Here is a 19,146-nt window from a genome sequence, read left to right as displayed (position 1 = left end):
AATATAGATATATATATAGTATATATCTATATATAATATATATATATATATATATAGTATTACACACACACACACACACACACACACACACAAACTATTAATGAATCACAAGAAAATATTGAACAGTCTTGGAATTAACATTATTATTGAGTATCAATGTCCTTGATATGTTAATTAGCAGCCACAACACCAGTTTGGTTATTTACTTTACACAAATATGCATTGTTTTGATCCAAAGGTACGAAAGATTAAAGAAGCAACACCTAATAACTTGGTTGATACTGTATCGAGCATAAGCACTTGATGTTAGTAGTATGTATGTATGAAAAACAGTTACATTAAGACATTGTTATGTATACAATTTTGTTAAGTAGTGAACATTTTTCAGCATGTTCAGGATTTTTTTTCATATCCAGACTTCTACGTTCTTCTGCTTCAAGCTTCTATTTTGACCGATCTTGGTCTTTAAGGACGGAGCTCTAAGATTGTCTTGCGTCTGTATTTCAGAGTAAGGCAACGACACACTCCCTGTTCCCTGACTTACAGGAGAGCAGTGTCCAATGCAGGTCCATTGCTGGTTGTTTTCTTTAACGAGTTCTAAGGTTGGAAGTGAGGTAGTACTCGTGACCTCCCTGAACCTGAGAGAGTTGATAGAATTTTCATCTTGGCTTTCTATTTCCTGATAGCCAGCCTGTGACACCTCCTGTTTAAGTAAAGACTCCTTGATCTTCTTCCACCCCAAGTGATTCAGCTCCATAAGGTTTAGGCAGATGCAGAAGACCCCGACAGAAAACATGAAAAGCAAGAAAATGGTCTTCTCGGTGGGCCGAGAAACATAGCAGTCAACTGTCTGGGTGCACGGAAATGCTGTGCATGCAAAATGTGAAGGAACCTGGAAACCAAAAAGAACCCACTGAGCGAAAACAAAGCCCATTTCCAATGCTGCACGGAAGCACACGTGAAAGACATAATATTTTAAAAGGCTCCCAGTCTTTTTATTGCCTTCTCTGAAACCTTTCGATCGTGCTCTTTTAATGCTATTACTTTTTTTATTTACACAGAAATCAGTCCTTTCAGTGATATCTGCAGAGCTATGTCCTGGATGTCTCTCAGATTCGCAGGAAAAATTATTTCCTCCTTCAGGCTGTTTTGACAGGTTATGCCAGGTGTAAATGATAAAGCAGAGGGAAGGTGTGGATACCATTATAATCTGGAACACCCAAAAACGAGGCTGCGAAATAGGGGCGAAAGAATCATAGCAGATATTGGAGCATCCAGGCTGCATGGTGTTGCAAACAAACATCTCTTGCTCATCTGTGTAAACATCTTCTGTAGCCACAGCCACAATCAGCAGACGAAAAACAACCATGACAGTAAGCCATAGTCTCCCGATCATAGTTGAGTGCTGATGAACTGCATCAAGCAGCCGTTTCAGTAGCGTCCACTCCGCCATGTCTCTGCGCAAAACTTTCTTCAAGTACACAACTTGAAATAGATTCACTTTGGCTCTGGCGATGCTATGGACAGCTGTTTTCATGTTACAGCTCTGGCACAGGAGCTGTAGTGCCATCACTATTCCAAGCCATCCCTTTTTCCTTCAGAGATAAGGTAAGTCTGCACTGCCGCAAAACACTTGACACAAGTCACATGGTAAGCACTCTCGTCTTCAGACTCCATCAAAAACAATTTAAGAGACCTCTCTTCCTACTTTAGAGCACACACGATAACGCCTGGAGATAAAATTCTTTATAGATGACACTGTTAGAAGATGTAAAGGCTTTGCCTTTAAAAGGGGATGCATCTGTAAATCTTTCTCGTGTAATGAAAATCATTTCATTCACTGCTACATTAAACACACAGCAACAAATATAAAAAATATGAACTTGGTACCCACTTTGGGTTGTCTATCAGAAAAGCCCTGAAAACCCTTGTTTGTAAAAATGCAGAAGGAAAAATGAAAATAATACTATCATATTTGTACTGTGTACTAATGAAATGGTAAGTAAATACAAAGAGTATGTTACTATAACTTTTAAATACATACTTGTTGTATTCTGATATGCAGATTTAGAACATGGCACAGTGCTTTGCTCATTGCTTTAAAACGGACACTTAGGTTATCTACCCCCAATTGGTGCCATGCTGCGATTTCTAAACTTTACTCTGTTGTGCGTCTCAGCTCCCTGTGCATACCAACAGTTAGATCTGATCATCTCTGCATGTCCTTTGTTTTCTCAGCAATCACAGCCCTGGAATTCCCACCTGCAAAGCATATATTCGTGTACTGAAGTAGAATAATTTATAATTTGGAGGATTTCCTCCAAAACAAAATTCTGAAAGTGCATTTGCACAAGATCATCCGCTATCCCAAAATGTCAAAAGACTTAAGATAAAACACTTGCACTTCGCTACTTCACAAAGCTTAACTTGACAGCCAGAATGCAACCCAAATACATTGGTCTGACCCCTTTTAAGGGCACTGATGGGCAAACCACTAAACCATGGCTAAATATATTATCAATGCTTCGGAGACATTGTTTTGAGAGACTCTCTTTGGACTTTAAAGCAGTCAGACAACAGGACCAGTTCTGTCGGCTTACAAAATAAAAGACAGAACCTTTATCTGATATGCAGAAAGCTGTTCGCTTGCCAGCTGAATAAGCTTGAATCCTTTTCCTTTCGTCCACCATAAGTAGCCCTAATGGTAAACTCCTTGCCATGACTATAGCTCTTACAGATGCCCTTTTACTCCTTTTGATTCATTATGCCCGTCAGATTAAGGGTCTGAGGTGCTGTCGCTCTATAGATTTCTCCAGTCTAACTGCCCAGACAAAGGAGAGCGAGAGTTTCTTTATGTTTCTATTGCTCAGAGGCTTCCAGGAAGATTTCCCCCTCAGCAGGAACTCTTTCTTAGTGAATTAACCTTTAGGCCGTGTAAAATAAAAAGCCCCCATAGACACAGGGGTCTGTTTTAATGATCTAACATCATCACCCCTGTGAGAGGGGGGTACCAGCACTATTGGTTATTAGGGCTGGAATGGCAGGATTTAGATCCACCGCTTTTAAAACAGTTCAAATGATAGTCTGCAATCTGTTACAATGCTGTTGCTCTTGTGCACCTAACAAGAATGGTCCAATATAGAACTGACGCTGGAAACAACTTCAGTGCAGGCAGCAGGCATTATGCACATATTCAAATCTTACCAGCTGTCTACTTCTTTTCTTAACTTGTTAAGGACATATACTAATGTAAAAGGTCACTGGATGTTGATGTGAGCTATGTGTGCCTGTGGTGCTGGGCCCTTTGGAGTAGGTAAGGTGGTTTCATTGAAGCTCATTATCAACCTGCTCCTGGGAAGTCTGCTCTACGTGACCTCGTCTGGGATTCAGAGGAGTCTGGAACTGGGAATAGGGGAGGTTCTTTTGGAGTTTGTTTTTATCTATATGTTAATCTGCAGAGTCTGGGCTCTTTATAACAAGTACCAAAGTGTCTAAGGAATTATTCACCCTCTCTGTCTCCCTGCTCATGATGGAATTTACAATGATTCCCGTTCCCTCATTTATTTGGAGCTGCTTGTGAATGAATAGCAGATAGGATTAGTACAAATGCAAAAAAAAAACCCAAACAAACAAAAAAAAAAAACATATACAGAAACCGAACAGCAGGCTATAACGGGGCAGGAGGTTTCCTATAGTTTACATTCCCCGCACTATTTCTCCCTATTAAAATAATAGAATTGACAGAATACCACGTATATGGTTTTTATTTAATGAAATCATCTCTAAGTAAATGGCACTTGTGAACTCAGCATATTGCATGATCAGTGAAGGTCTTTTATTGTTGGTACAAAAGCTGACTTTGAGAGACAAATCCGCGCCACCACAGAGCTTCTGTCATTGAATTTAATGAACAAAACTAAACTAGAAGTGAAAGCCATGCATCTGAAATTCAAGAAGTCTGAAATACAGTCTGTATTCTTTATCTACAAACACCTCAGTGCTGAATGTCACTACAATTTACTGCAAAAGTAATCCGAGTGGTTTTCTTGTAAAATTTGTGTTCTTTCCAGTAGTTGTGGCTCCTTGCCCTTGAAAGTAATAAATCCTATTACTGATAGTTTTCAGTAACAGGTGCTAAATTGCATTTGGTATTACACTTAACTATTGTCAGTGTGTATAGCTAACAAAGAAATACAATCCTGAACAGTCTTTGCTTTAAAGATTTTCGCACTGAAATTTAAACATTGAAATTCATACAGAAAATTAAGTATAGTATGCATTAGAATAAAGCTATGCAATCTAGTCCTAGCATTGTTAAACTTGATGAACACAGAACTTAGAAACGGTACTCAATATCCATAGTATGATACCATTTTTAAGATGTCTAATGCTAATCTTGTTTTCGATACTATGGTAAACACAGAACGTAGAAACGTAGTATGACAAAATCCATAGTATGATATATATACCATCAGGCATTTTGGCATAATAGTAAATTTAATATATATATATATATATATATATATATATATATATATATATATATATATATATATATAATGATTTATTTCAAAATATTAACAATTTAGAAAAAATTTTACCTCTTAGGTTCGGAAAAGTCAATTCCATTCCAAAGCACCGGCACATGTTATTAATGTCAGACAGGGCTGTTCTTCCTGTGTAGTACAGTACAGTATATATGCACTTTAACACTGTTTCTCCCATGTCAGCTTCTGGTATTATAAATATATACAGGAATCAAAATAAATAAGTAAAGAACAATGATATATCTCCAATGTCAGGTGAGGTGGAAGAAAACAAGGTTGAGATTTTAGAAACTGGCTAGCCATAAGATCCGTCAATCTGTAATAATAGCCAGAAATTACCATAACGTCTGGCAAACTGAGATCCTGCAATAGCAACGTCTAACTGGATTATTGTGCTTTAGTTGGTAGGTGCCCTTGGTGTAACTTGCAGTGATGTGAAAAGGATTTCCATTTGTCTTGTCTGTGCCTACTTTGCAACCTAATCCTCCTCTATTCTCACACCGACCTTCAGCCGCTCGCTAATCTTTAGGGTGAGCACAGACAGAAAGAGTCTGCTGAGTGTGCCTTCTGAAACAAGCCCTGATTACTGTATGAGGAGGACTCAACTTTTTCTGGGGCTTTTGCGGATCTATTATAAGTTTTTAACCATGGCTATGCAACCTTCCTGCAGTCGTCTTTAGGGTAAGGTTTTAAGTAAACTTTTATGTGCACGCTGTTTTGCTCTTACAGTCACATTTTCATCTCAAGCATAGTACATGTCTTTAGAACTGGACTGCCTATTTTTTTAACCGTCTAATAGGGATATTTATTTACTTACTAAGTTATTTTAATGCACATTGTTTAATAGTTGATGGGTTTTAAATATTTGACCTTTTGCAAGTGTGATGATTTAGAGACACTTTTGGAAAACTGGGTTTGGGTAGAAATAACTAAGCTGCTTCAATATGTCATTCATTCTTCAATTCTTTACTGATGCATGTAGTATGGTAATTTATTTTAATTTTGCAAAGTAACCTATTATTTTGTCTATTATATTAACTTATTTCTCATACTTTATGTTTCTATTGTGCTAATACAACACACTATATAGTACTCAATATATCATTGCATTTTATCAATGTTAGTGTGTATTTATTTATTTGCTTTAAGTAACACATTTGTTAATATGTGTTATTATACCACTGTGTGTGTAAAAAGAAGCCTGTCGTTCAGCTTCTATATAAAGTATGCATCTTTACAATGAATTTAATTCAAACAGCTGATATAATACTAAGTGAAACAGGTAAGTGGAGTAGACTGGTGTTTCAGCACCTGTTTTTAATCAGTGCTGTAGGTGTGACAGGGAGTTTATTTTGTGTAAAGCCTGGTTCAGTATGGTTTTCTATTCCGTGTTGGTTTATATCTTATAGATGTGTTATTCCATGTGAAAGTGAGGAGTGAGGTGTCACAGCAGGATAATCCACTACTTCACTTGACTCCCCCATCTTTCTCCTCTGGCAGGCTGGAACTCAACCCAGTTTGGGTCATAAGTGAAATGATGGTCTCAGCCAAGCCTGCAGTGGGCATTAGTCACACAATCAACACACAATATGACACACCAGTGTGTCTTTAAGCAAGCCAAAACATGTAACAGAAAGACCTGCAGTGTAGAATGTACAGCACACGTACTCCTAAGCTAGCTGCTAGACACTTAAAAAAAATATGACAGTGTTACCAAGTGACATTAATCACCAGGATAAAAAGATTACAAATGAATCGTTTCCATGGATATTAACCAAGCCAGTAACCAAGCTACCACAGAGAAAAGTACATTTATTACAGTTTTATCTTTGTTTCCTCCAATCCGCAGGAATACGCTCTGTGTTTTAGGATGATCACACTTTTTGAATAAAGGGAATGCATAGCACCCTGTGTAACTACCATGGACACTGAGGAAACTCATGGGGTTTTGTCAAGCAGACTTCCAACAGTGGACTCGACCATGCAGGAAAAACCCTCAGCTGCATCTTTGCAGGACCTGCAAGCGGCCCACTGTGTGCAGGAAGTACCAGACTGTGGAACTCCTATCCAGTCAGCTATTACAAGCTTCAGCTCCTACAGGTTGGTAGGATAAAAGCAGATAAAACCAACAAACCAGGTTCTTCACATCCTGTTTATTTGTTCAATTGTACGTTGAATTAAAAAAAAAAAAAAAAAAAAAAAAACTAATAAAACAAACTTAACATTTTTCGAAAGACACAAAAAAAACCACTAACATCAATGTGCTATACCAAGGTGGGATGGCGCTCTACTGTGAGTCAGTACAGGGTTTTAACAAGCCCTTCAGCTAGTGCTAATATGTTTAGGACATTTCTGCTCATGCTTTTTTTTTTTTTCTTCTTTCTCTCAAGTCTTTGCAATGAGGAGCCCTTCTGTAGGATTTGCCACGAAGGCAGTAACAATGGGGATCTCCTGTCTCCATGCGAGTGCTCTGGTAGTCTGGCGATGGTGCACAGGGGTTGTCTGGAGCACTGGCTGACGGCCTCAAACACAAGTCACTGTGAACTGTGCCGCTTTGAATTTGCCTTGGAACGCCTGCCAAAGCCACTCAGTGAGGTAAAAGAAGTGGGAAAGCAATTACAATGTGACTGTCAGTATGACTGAAACGCTACTGGCTTAGGAATGACATGTGATGGGGAACCAGACGTAGGGAGCTTGGGCATCCTACACTGCCCTGTACGGGGTTCTCTTCTATTTACTGGAGCCAGCATTATAATGTAGCCCAAAACAAAGAGGCACAGTAAATTATAGTCAAACAAATTGATACCTGTGAATTGCAGAACTGCAATGTTTTGTTGATCTGTAATTTATGCAAGCTGGTCCTACATGCATCTCTGTTGTGCCCAATCATAATTAAAAACAAAAGATTGATGTTCACAGCATGGTACAAAGCTGAAAAACATTATTTACACGACCATATCACGAGGCACGCATTTTAAGGGTTCGATTCTCTATTTGCAAGTTACATACCGTCTGTATAACATACACAGTCTAAGCATAAAAAGCCCAAATTTAAAAAAAGAAGTTTAAAATGAAATGTTTTCACTTTCCAGTGGCTGGAGACTCCAGCTATGCTGCACCAGAGAAGAGCACTGTGTGGAGATGCCATCTGCTTGATGTTCATAACTCCATTAGCAAGCCTCTCAGGCTGGCTCTGTGTCCAAGGGGCAATGGACCTTTACTACAGCAACAGTATGGAAGCTATTGGACTTATCGTTCTGACACTTGCACTATTCACCATCTATCTGTTCTGGACAATTGTAAGTAATTATGCAGCTCACTTATACTTAAAACACTGTTTATTGATTGATGTTAAAACATTTTCAATGTCGGCCCCTATTGAAAGAACTGTGAATTAGGGTCAATGCATATTACTTATTTTATACAAATCAATGTCATTTGTTCTTTTTTTAATGCATTTATTTTGGACAGGTCTCGTTACGCTATCACATTCATCTCTTCAATGAGTGGAAAAAGACCAATCAAAACGTTCGGCTCCTCATTCCACGACCAGCAATATTACCCTGCAGTCAGCAACACCAGCTCCTTGTTGAAAACTCAAGCAAAGATAAAACAAAGGAGACCGTGGTTTAGCGGGACATTCTTATTTTTTCGCTCCAGGGAGAATTTACAGAATTGGAACGCAATCTGTTCCACTCCAATCTGCTCAATTCTGAAAACACAACTGTAATTATTTGTCATTATTATTTTTAAAAGTTTGAAAGCGTCCTGTTTTGTTGTCTTCTGGATTATATTGTTTTCTTACATTTCAAAACATTCACATGAAAAGACCTTTGAAATTTTGGATATAAAACAGTTAGCTTTTCTAGGATTTCAAAGTCATCCTTTGATTGTGGGCAAAAAAAACCCCCCAAAAAACAAACGAACAAAACAAACCACTAAGGAAGCATTGCTTGGTTGTGCAACTAACCAAAAACAAAAAATCAGTTAATTTTCAATTCAATGACTTTTTTTTTTTTCTTTTTTAGATCCTTCAAAGCTGCTGATTTTTGTTGCAACCCTGTTCAGTTATCATGGGGATCTGAGGCAGGGGAGACAGAATCTGAATATTATCCCATTTAATTGGAATCAGCAAGAAGATATTAGTGTCAGTCTTTTACTGTAATAAGAGTGCTGGCCACTCACTCCCTAACCAAACATCCCGTTAATACTTTTCAGACCATGAGAGGTTATTCAAAATGATACATTCCATTCCAGATATCAGTGGGTTTGAAAAATCTGTATTTAAAAGCACATTTTATATTTAGGCATTTCAACAAATCAATAAATACAGACAATATTGGGCAATGTATTTTCTTCAATAAAAAAGACTTTATTTAAAGTAATACAAAATAATGTATATTTTGGTACAGTGTGCAGGTTTAATGATCAAACCAAATAGACAAGAATGGGATTTCCCACACAAAAGGCAATATTCAACGTTAGCTTAAGAGCGTCTGCGTGCTCTTTGTGCTGACAGTATCACGTCTCCATTTTCCTTGACTTTTACATTTTCAACATTCCCACGCAACTGATGCAAGTTAAATGTGTAAGTGCAGTGTGTGCAATTACAGTGCTAAAGGGACCACCGTGAAGCAATATACTTGTGACAGAAGAGAAGGCCATTTATAATAAGGCCGTTAACGCGCTGTGGTGTATATGACTTCACAATAAATGACTTGCAGTTACATCATATTCAGTGTCCTACAAGTTTTGAAAACCAGAAAAAAAAAGCCACATATCTAGCATTTCAACTCAAAACACTCAAAAAACGTTTTGTATTTGTAACAGGTTAACAATTAATAGAAATAGTATCCAATAGTAACATACAGGCAAAATAATACTCCAAACTACCAAAACATTGAGTGAAGAACTCGTCAAAAAAGGGTTTAATAAATACATATACTTTACCCAGCGACAGCAATTTGAACTACCAGTCACACGCTGACCCAATAAATAGCTGTGTCACATATTTTAATTTACATTAATGTATAAAAACTGATATATTTTTCTTTGGCTTAACGGAAACAAAAAACAAAAGGGTTAGGATTTTCACCTGTTCGATAAGTGTCATTTATTAAAGTGCCAACTGTGAGATTCAACAATAGCTCAGCAGCAGACTGCATTTAAGGGGCTCAACGGAAATACACAGCGCATCTCATAAAACACTTCTTGCATTGAGCAAGATTATATTTCCTTTAAAGCCAGCAATAATGCAAAGCTATAATAATTCTAATAACCCAATATCCTGAAATTATAACACAGACATAACAATTAAACCAAATGTCATAGCACCATGAAAATGTAATGAATACTGTAGAAGCAGGGAAATCATACATTTTTTTTCTTTCAAAACACCTGTGTGCAAGCTGTGCTGAAGAAGATTTATGAATAGATTTTTCTAGTTGCCAAATTACGGCACAAGCTATCACATGGAAATCCAGACATACCTTCATCAGACCTTATTTATATTTCACAGTTAGTGCCCCTATCCCTTCTAAGAATGCTCTACAGGGACCTCTGTTGGAAACAGTAGGTATAAGTTAAGCTGTAGGGCTACAGTGTAGCTTCTGCATATACTGCTCCCAAACAATACATAGCTTTAGTGCTGCAGTGCCCGAGGCAATGAATCCACAGTCCCATTGTGGAGAAGAGTGAAAGCTGCCGTTTTCAACCAAGACCTGACGAATCTCTGATCCATTTGCATGCCCATCTAACAAGGTTAAGTTGCTATTTAAATTAAATCTTAGCGGACGCAGCAGATTAGCCCAGTCACACACTAATGTGTTGAGCTACTGCACAGGCACACCATGACTTGTATTTTAATCTGATTTAACACAATGTGCTTCCTCTGACGTATTGGGATTACGAGACAGCCATGCGTCTTTATGGCTGGTCCAGTTCTTTCCTTAAAATGTTAACCTTCATGGAAGATCTCTAATACCCAGTTAAGAAAAGGCACCTTCTGATGTGAGAGAAACAGAATAAATCAAACAATTTAATCGTGTTGCAACCAGTCCAGTTCTCATTGCTCCTCACCCCAAAGAATACCCAACAGAAAAATACCAGTTTCCATATAAAACAAAACAAACAAGTGCAACTCCAATAACAGCATCTTTACATTCCAGTTCATTAAAAAAAAACAAAAAAAAAAACACTCGAGGCTTCTCATTGGGATTCCAAGACCAACCACTTGTGCTGCTACATAACAGAACAGCTGGGGTCATCAGCTCTATGAAGACCCTGCAAAAACAGATTCAAGATTCATTCACAAACAATATTCATACTGATGCATGTGAATACAGTGGGGTTATAGAACATGTTTTAATGTACAGCACATACACAATTATATTGGGAGCGAGACAGCTGTTTTCCATGCATAAGCTACAAATGACATTTAGCATACAAAACATGGATGCATATGTACAAGGAAAGTACCTTTCCCTAATGGCCGAGGCTTGCGAGTGCAGGGGAAGCCACTACTAGAATGTTAATGCAATATACACCAAGGAACACAGAAAAACCTACAGCCCCCAAATGTTCAGCTTTGAGAATTCAATCAAATACTTAGTGAAGGGCATCTTAAACAAGAATGCAGCATCGAATTTACTGTGGGATGGGTCCCCATCCGACAGAACAGTGATACAGACAATGTCTTGGCTGGGACTGTATCCAAGGGTAGCCTTCCAGCTGATCTTTTGCATAAATAGTACAAGGCAAGTTTAACTTACTAATGTAGCAGACAATGTACCTTGCAACTTTACCAGGGAATTATAATACGTGTTCACGTTTAGGGCAGTGCATTAATATTATACTGTATATCAAAGGCTTTCAGTGGTAGAAACAGCAAGCAAATAAGCAGACGTGGCAAGCCGATCAGTATAAAAAGCTGAGCAAGCACGGGAGAGGGTGAAGCACACAGGGCTGCCTTCATTGCCTCACCTAGTTTGTTGGTTCATACAACCAGAGGAAAATCATGAGATGGAACAACATTTCTTTTTTCTTCTTTTTGGCTAAGATACCAGGCAAATGATGAAAAAAAAGAACATTAAAATTTCATCTGTTTCTGCCTAAACCATGGAGAAGTACTGCATGTACTTTACAGGCAGAAGTGATAGTCCTGTTCAAAATGTTATGTTCTCCAAAATGGACACCCAAGGTTTGCATGTGCTCTAATAGAGTCTTTGCATACAAACAACAGGTTTTGAACTTTACCTGACACAGCTTCTATAAATAATGCCTGCTGAATAACAAGCACTTAACAGTTCTCGCTCTCTCTTTATTAATTTATTTTGGCATTGCATTAAAAATAAAGAATAAGATTTAAGAGAAATATTTATACGATGTCTCTTTTTGGCTTTCTTCGCTTTGGCAAGAAAACAATCTATAAACGTAAATTGTTAATTTAATACATTATCTGTTCTGCCCAAAATGCTACAGTGGATAGAGAGTCTGACATTACCTGTTGTCGTAGGTGCACCTCACTTCCAGTGACATCCTCTTCATCATACTCCTCCTCCTCAGATTCACCCCCTGCCTCTCTCAGTATTCGCACCAGGGTTCGCTCTGCAGTCTCCTGTCACCAGAAAACAAAAAGGTAACAGACAGAGCCATTGCTATGCACTACCCGGAGATTATTAGAGCTATAAAGATTAAAAGAGAAAAAACCTCACTCATTTCTACGCTACCTCTTTATTTTTGTTGATGAGGACAATCCTTATATTATCCCCTGTGCCCCAAGTAGTGTCACTCTTCCAGACTAAATCACTGGGAGGATTAGGGCTAACCCCAGTGCTTGATGCCCAAATCTGAAAAAATAAAATAAAACAGAAGTCATAATATGGTGTGTTGGCCTGTGGTCTTAAAAAGCCTTTAAAAAGAAATGTATTTACTTTCACAGCTAACAAAAACAGTCCATAAAATCGTAAATGATAGTGACAAAGGAAACCCCCGACTATTCAATTTCAACACCAAGTGAAGTCATATAGTAGATCTGCAGGGCGTTTTAAGGCAATGATACTGAAAAGCATAGTCCAGTAGTGTAACTGCAAATGTTTTTATTATTATTAACAACAACACAAGTTAGACTGGCTTCACTAAGTTACAGAATAAAGCATTTTCTCCAGTTATCAATATTACTTACAGTGACCGTCTGTCCACTTCGAAGCACAAACCTCGAAGGAAATTTATATGCAACATCTGACACGGACATAGGGTTTCTTTTAAGAATCCACCCACCTAAAGGCTGGTCCTGCAAAAATAACAACACTTTTTAAAAGTACTTACTATGAATGTGTCCCTACATGTTCCACATACACATACACACACACACACACATTGATATTAGATCATGAAAAAACAGTTACTTTAAAACCTACCCACCTCCTCAGAGTTGTTTCTAAGCTTGACAAAGTTCCCTTCCAAGTCTAGCTCATCAATAGAAACAGGTCCGGTGGAGGAGGAATGCTGGGATATTTTGTAGCTGGGGGCTTGACTCTGTGTCTCTACAAGTTTTCTTTTCTTCCCCCGCAGTGCTCGGGTACGAGACACGGCAGTTCGTTGTGCAGGGCTCGGGGACAGGTTCAGTCTGCAACACAGCAGAACAGGGTCATTTAAAACATGGAAATACAACCAGCCTGCAACACTAACAGTGTATCTCAGGAAAAGGCGACTGATAACACACGTAATGTTTACTGGTGGTCAATCTGTGAGGAACAGAGAAGAAATGGAAAGGATCTTTTAACAGGGTTGTTCCAGAATGTAAATACGGTATTAACGGTCCCACCTCAACCCCTGTGAATTATTTTGCAGATATTTCTGGTTGTAATATTAGTATCAGTAATATACATTTTCCATTTCCTGGGATGCTTATGGTCACAGTCCCAGCAAAAACATTATGGATATTGTTTAAAACACCTGCCTCACCCTTTCAGATTCTTATAAATGTTAATGTTTTCTAATATGATGATACACCAGCGTAAAAGGCAGCATAGAGATTTTTAAATCAATGAAGTTGTTAGAAAGTTACAAGCTTCCTTAGAAACAAACATACAAAAAAACTACCAAAAAACAGCACGTGCTCTGTTAGCTCAAGTGCACATAAAAATACATTTTTCAATAAATAGCCACAACTATAATACTCAATTACTCCAAAGGAATTGGACAAACTACTGATAAGAAAACAAACCCACTCAATTCGTGCCTTGTGAAGCCTGTTGCAGCAGTAGTACATCATACCTCTGTTCTTCTCCTTCCAGCATTTTCCTGTAAGCATTGATCTCCATGTCTAAAGCCAGTTTCACATCCAGAAGATGCTCATATTCTTCCAACTGGGTCTGCATTAGCTGTCTCATTTCAGCCATCTCTCTGTCTTTCTCAGTTAAGCGTCGATGGCTTCTCTCTCTCTCCCGGTCCAGTGCATCTTCAGCTTCCCTTAGTTTGGTCTCCAAGGCAGCATTCTAGGAACAAGCACATCAGTGACTACTGTATACATGGGTCTAGTGGAGTATCGGAGTACTAGTATATTGTGCAACTTAGCTTGCACATTCCCTGTGCAAGCAGTTATTAAATGGATCAAGCCTGCCATCTAGGGCACACCAAAGAGTATTGCAACTAAACTACAGAACAGATCCAGAAATGGTGCAAGATTTCATATACCGTGGACAAGCATAAAAGGGAAAAAAGAAAGAATATGGCAGGTTATTTAGCTGTTCCCATTTTAGAGACCATCGCTGGCTTTTTAAAAAAAAAAAAAAAAAAAAAAAAAGAGTAGGATTACATTACCTGTTCCTGATAGTGGCTGAGCTGAGATGACAAGGTTTCAACCCTCATTTTCGACCCCATTAGCTCCTCCCTGGCAGAGCTGGCAAAATCACTGTTCTTAGCAGCAGCATGTTGTGCATTCTCCAGCTAAAACCACAAACAGCAGCAGTGATGAGGACTAGCAGACAGAGAAGTCTACAACTAGAAGGATAGTTTAAACTGGTGTACATAAAGTTGCAAATAATAAAGAAGAGAACTGAAGTTTAAAAAGTACGCGAACTGATTTAACAAAGCTCTACTTCAGATACTACATCCTTCAACTGGATGCAGTGCAGTAGATGATGGTCAAATCTGAAATGCAAGAACCCTGGAATCAGGGAATGTGTTGGTTACAGCAGAATGTTCACCCCAAGAGGTTCGGAGGTGACCCAGTGCAGAGATAAACCTGTGTTCTTTTTGTTTCCTAGCAGCACGTTTCCTAGAACAGTGGTACATTCCACAAACTCGGAACCTCCTGGGACGAACAGTCTGCTGTAACCAAAACATTCCCTGAAGCCACGGTCTACCTAGGTTATACATTTATTTTAAATTGATGTTTCTACATATATGGAGCATTTGTATATTTATTTTGACCAACATCAACACATGCCTTCACAATGAGATGTATATTGCACTGACTACCATGGAAACTCATCTCTGTTACCATATTTTATGCTACCAACCCTTTTCTGTTGCAGAAACTACTGAAGAGGACATCCTTGTGATGTATTTTCGCATTCGAGAAGGCTTCTATCTAAACATTCTGCCACTACATTACTTTAAATGTTTCAGTACCTTTGTAAGTGCATCCAAGTTTTCCATCTTGTTTGCTACCACCTCTATCACTTTCCCTTCTACCACGTTTTGCCCTGCGTTCTTTTGGCTACCTGTACATTGCTGCTCTAACAATCCTCTACTGATCTGCTGTTTCATCCTAAACTGCATCACAGTGAACAATATGAAAAGGGTCATACAAGATGAATGGCTGTGGTCTATCACCATATCAACAAAAAACAAAGTGATTTATACCTACGCATTTCCTTCGACCAATGTATACTTCTGCTCTTTGATTTTAACATGGTTTCCAAACTATTGTATTCTTAATGCACTTGCTATTCCATAATTCAATAGTTAATTGATTTAAAAATCAGGAGTTAGGTCCTATTGACAGTTATTATATATATATATATTTTTTTTTTTGAATGTTCAGGTCAGAAAGCAAACTATAACAGGAGACATAATTTGCAAATGTGGCTGTTGATGGTACAGTTTTGTAGAAGTCTGTTGGGAGTCTGAGAACTGTTACCTTGGCAATAAAGTTTCTCTCTAGCTCCTCCTTATATTGATGGATTTGGCCTTCATGTTCCCTTCGGAGCTGTTGCATGGCCTCGGAAAGCTTGCTGTCAAATTCCTTCTGCCGACCAGCGTCAATCTCAACTAGTCTAGTTTCAAGACGACTTTTGGTTTCCCGGAGTTCCTACAAAGATTATTGAGAGTGATGTGCAAAAACATTTTTACAAAGATACAGTATACTGCTTTACTGTCCTTATTTTAAACCAAATGATCCATAATTATTAAACACTCAAGGCGGCTTAACTTAGACATACTAAAAGAAAATAATTATTCAATCACAACACTTTTAAAGGCAGCGTCTTCAAAGGTTACGGACAGCTTTACAGAGTCTAAGAAGACTGCAGTTTATAGAATAATATTCAAAACACAAAAGGTCAAAACATTGCCTTCTACATACTTCGTCATCGATGTGTTTCTGAAACTCCATTTGTTCCCGTAGTGTCTGCATTTGGTTTTCAAGGTCAACTCTTCGCAGCATTTCATCCTGGAGCTGTTTCTTAACATCATGTAACACAGATTCAAGCTGTAAAAACACAACACAAGTGTCAGGGATTTTTTTTTTTTAATAATTAGACATAATTCAAAGGATTATAAATACTTTAAGCTTTTCTGTTTAACTGGTTACTCAGCAAACTGGTTCTATTTATCAACCGGAACCTGATCTTCACAGTAAAATCTTACAACATTGCTTTCTCAAGGCGCTTATTCAATATTAAACAAATAAAAGAAAATGAAATGGAAAATTATAAAACATTAACAGTGAAGCACTTCATTATTCATTTTTAAAAAATTATTTTACACCAAACACAGATATACAGATTTAAAAAAATAGAAATAGAAAATGAGCAAATCTTACATTGGCAGTCTGAGCCTTGAAATCAAAAAGTTCTCTTTCTAGACGTCTGTTTTCAGCCAGTAAATTTGCCAATTCTGCCTCTTTGGAGTTCAATAGAGCTTCAAGATTTCTCAAGCGGCCCACAGCAGCAGCCAAGTCAGTCTCCTTTTTATTGTACCTGAAAACAAAAGGCCCGTTGGTAAAGCCTGGAACTTTGTTTAACAAAGTTAATAAAAAGAGCTAGTTTCAACATAAATGAAACCAAGAAATGCACAGAACATTTTGTGCAATCCAGTGAAACTCCTTCACCACCTCGCCAGGACCCCATTGAAAATGAGTAAGGTAGATCAAAGGATATACATACAAATATACACACACACACACACACACACACACCATATATATATATATATATATATATATATATATATATATCATGTACTAGCCCAATGGAGGACTGGTAGCCTATAGTAATATTTGCATTTCAAGTTGACATTGCAGTTATTTGTGTTGCCACACAATTAAGTACTAGCCTAGCATTTATTCTATAGTCTTTAAAACTAGTTTTCATCACTGTGCCCCTCTGAATCGCTACTGTAGCACACATGTGCAGTAGATTGCACTGTAAAAGGAAAAGCCTTCATAACTGCAGAATGTGACCCACTTTAGAACAGAACACAGGCCTCACTGACCTGTGGTGCTGACCACCAGGAGAATTGTACAGACTACTTTACAACCCCAATGAAACAGGCCACTGTATAAAGACAGACCTTCACTTTCGTTTTTGAAACCTAGACCCCACGGCTTACTTGGCAACACACTGTAATTTTGAATTGTGTAATATTAAAGAAAGGCATGCTGTAAGCATCATTGGTGTGGGTTGTTGGAAAGTAGTAGTATAAAATTCTTATCTTGCTGTAGTAGATAACTATGGTAACACCGCCAAATATCTACAGCTACTTAACATACCAGCCTTGCCTAAATGTGTCCCAAGAATAGGTCCTGGACAGCCATAAAGAAAAGGCTTTTGGCAAGCGTCACTTTGAAACAAAAAAAGGCCAGTAATATTGTAATACCAGTTCAAATGAACCCATCCTCAAATGCACTGAAGTGATCAGAACCAAACAGTTTATTGTTGTTACTCGGGACCAATAAGGTATGATTGATTAACGCATAGCAATTTAAAATCACAGATAAGAAGCCTGACCCAGAAATAGGATACATATTCTCAGCTATTCATGGACACCCACATACGCTCAGCAGTGGGGATTTCAATGCCAAGGAACAACTCACATTATAAACTGCATTTCACCAAAATAGAATCTTCGAGGATATTTTAAGTAGCTTTTTGCTGCACATGCGCAAGGGTGGTGCTCTGAGCTTTTACCTACAGAATATGGCTTACAATAAAACCACAAGCGGCTATTGACCCAGTTCTCGAATTGGTACCTTTTATGAAGGCAGTATATGCGCCAGATATTTTGTTAAAAAAATAGTATATCAAATATACTATTACAGCAAAAACAACACTTTTTTTTTTTTTAAGTGTTGTAGTAAAGGTATATTTATTTCATCGTGTGATCCAATTCGGCTTTCACTTAGGAAAAAAAAAAAGTTAGTTTAATTGTATCTGTAAATAACTGAAAACATGTATTACAATACTGTTACATTAACGAGGCCTGCATTTCGTTCTACAATCTAAAATGCAATGATTATCCTAGCCATGTGCACCTGTTGTACAGTGAACAATAAATACATAAAGCCTATTTAACGTGTACCTTATCTGTAGTTGTCGGTGGTCCTCTGTGACTTTGCTAAATTGAAGTTGAAGCCTAGCTCTCTCGTTAGCCGTGTTGTCCAGCAGTTTCCTCGCGTCTGCGAGCTCTGTTTCATAGAGCAGCCGCATCGTTCCCAACTCCCGGGACGAGGACTGCTCCCTGTCCTCAAGCAGCAGCTGCAGAGATGCTTTGTCCGTCTCTAGCAAGCGGACTCGCTCAATGTAATTCGCCAGGCGGTCATTCAGCTGCCTCAATTCTTCTTTCTCCCGGAGACGGCTCAGGCGAGTCGGGCTAGCGCTGGATCCTGCCGGGGACACGCCAACGGTGCTCCTCCGAGTGCTCCGGCCTGAGGTGGCCGGAGTCGAGGTAGGCATGGAAGCCATTGAAAAACGAAGCGATTATCCTGCCACAAATACGAGCCCGTTTACGCAAGGAAGGGTAGTTAATTATGAATATCAGTTATTTCCCCCGCACAGGTTTTAAATTGATTTTTTAAAATAAATGATCACGTCATTTATTTAATTTCTTAAGCGGAAGCCTTGCTGCCGCACCGAATTCCTACAAATTGCCAAGAATAACAGCTGTTTCTTGAAGTTTAACAGCTGCCGGTACCTAATTAAAACACTAACAACACACACACGAAATAAAACGTATTGCACAAATTCCAAAACGCGTACAATTTGAAGCAATACGTTTTTAATTTCCTAAACTGACAATAATTTTTCTTTATTTTAAACCCCTCTCACAATACAACAGACGATGCACTCCCCCCTCTGAACCAGCTGGTGAGAAA

The 19,146-nt window shown here is 38.3% G+C and overlaps 3 protein-coding genes across 4 annotated transcripts; 1 reads left to right on the top strand and 2 right to left on the bottom strand.

Moving 5' to 3' along the window:
• Nucleotides 1–406: 406 nt before the first annotated feature.
• LOC121294549 (gap junction delta-2 protein-like) lies at nt 407–1,570 on the bottom strand. The gene has a single exon (XM_041218335.1). The coding sequence runs from the start codon at nt 1,568–1,570 to the stop codon at nt 407–409; it is 1,164 nt and encodes a 387-aa protein (XP_041074269.1).
• A 4,898-nt stretch (nt 1,571–6,468) lies between these two features.
• Nucleotides 6,469–8,448, top strand: LOC121294548 (E3 ubiquitin-protein ligase MARCHF3-like). Its single transcript, XM_041218334.1, has 4 exons — nt 6,469–6,647; nt 6,938–7,142; nt 7,640–7,846; nt 8,019–8,448. Exons 1-4 carry the CDS (start codon nt 6,469–6,471, stop codon nt 8,178–8,180), a joined length of 753 nt encoding a protein of 250 aa, XP_041074268.1. The 3' UTR covers nt 8,181–8,448.
• A 446-nt stretch (nt 8,449–8,894) lies between these two features.
• On the bottom strand, nt 8,895–19,146 carry LOC121294318 (lamin-L(III)-like). Of its 2 annotated transcripts, XM_041217914.1 has the most exons (12): nt 18,354–19,146; nt 16,597–16,753; nt 16,138–16,263; nt 15,694–15,864; nt 14,370–14,495; nt 13,824–14,044; nt 12,969–13,173; nt 12,730–12,837; nt 12,275–12,394; nt 12,049–12,162; nt 11,529–11,599; nt 8,895–10,829 (listed from the first exon to the last, which is right to left on the bottom strand). In XM_041217914.1, exons 1-11 carry the CDS (start codon nt 18,734–18,736, stop codon nt 11,561–11,563), a joined length of 1,770 nt encoding a protein of 589 aa, XP_041073848.1. In that variant the 5' UTR covers nt 18,737–19,146; the 3' UTR covers nt 8,895–10,829; nt 11,529–11,560. The 2 variants fall into 2 exon arrangements, with proteins under 2 accessions (XP_041073848.1, XP_041073847.1); XM_041217913.1 differs by lacking the exon at nt 11,529–11,599.

Source organism: Polyodon spathula, chromosome 19, assembly GCF_017654505.1.
Source record: "Polyodon spathula isolate WHYD16114869_AA chromosome 19, ASM1765450v1, whole genome shotgun sequence".
NCBI classification, from domain to species: Eukaryota; Metazoa; Chordata; class Actinopteri; order Acipenseriformes; family Polyodontidae; genus Polyodon; species Polyodon spathula.
Note: the sequence above shows the minus strand (reverse complement) of the source record. Positions and strands in the feature narration are given on the sequence as shown.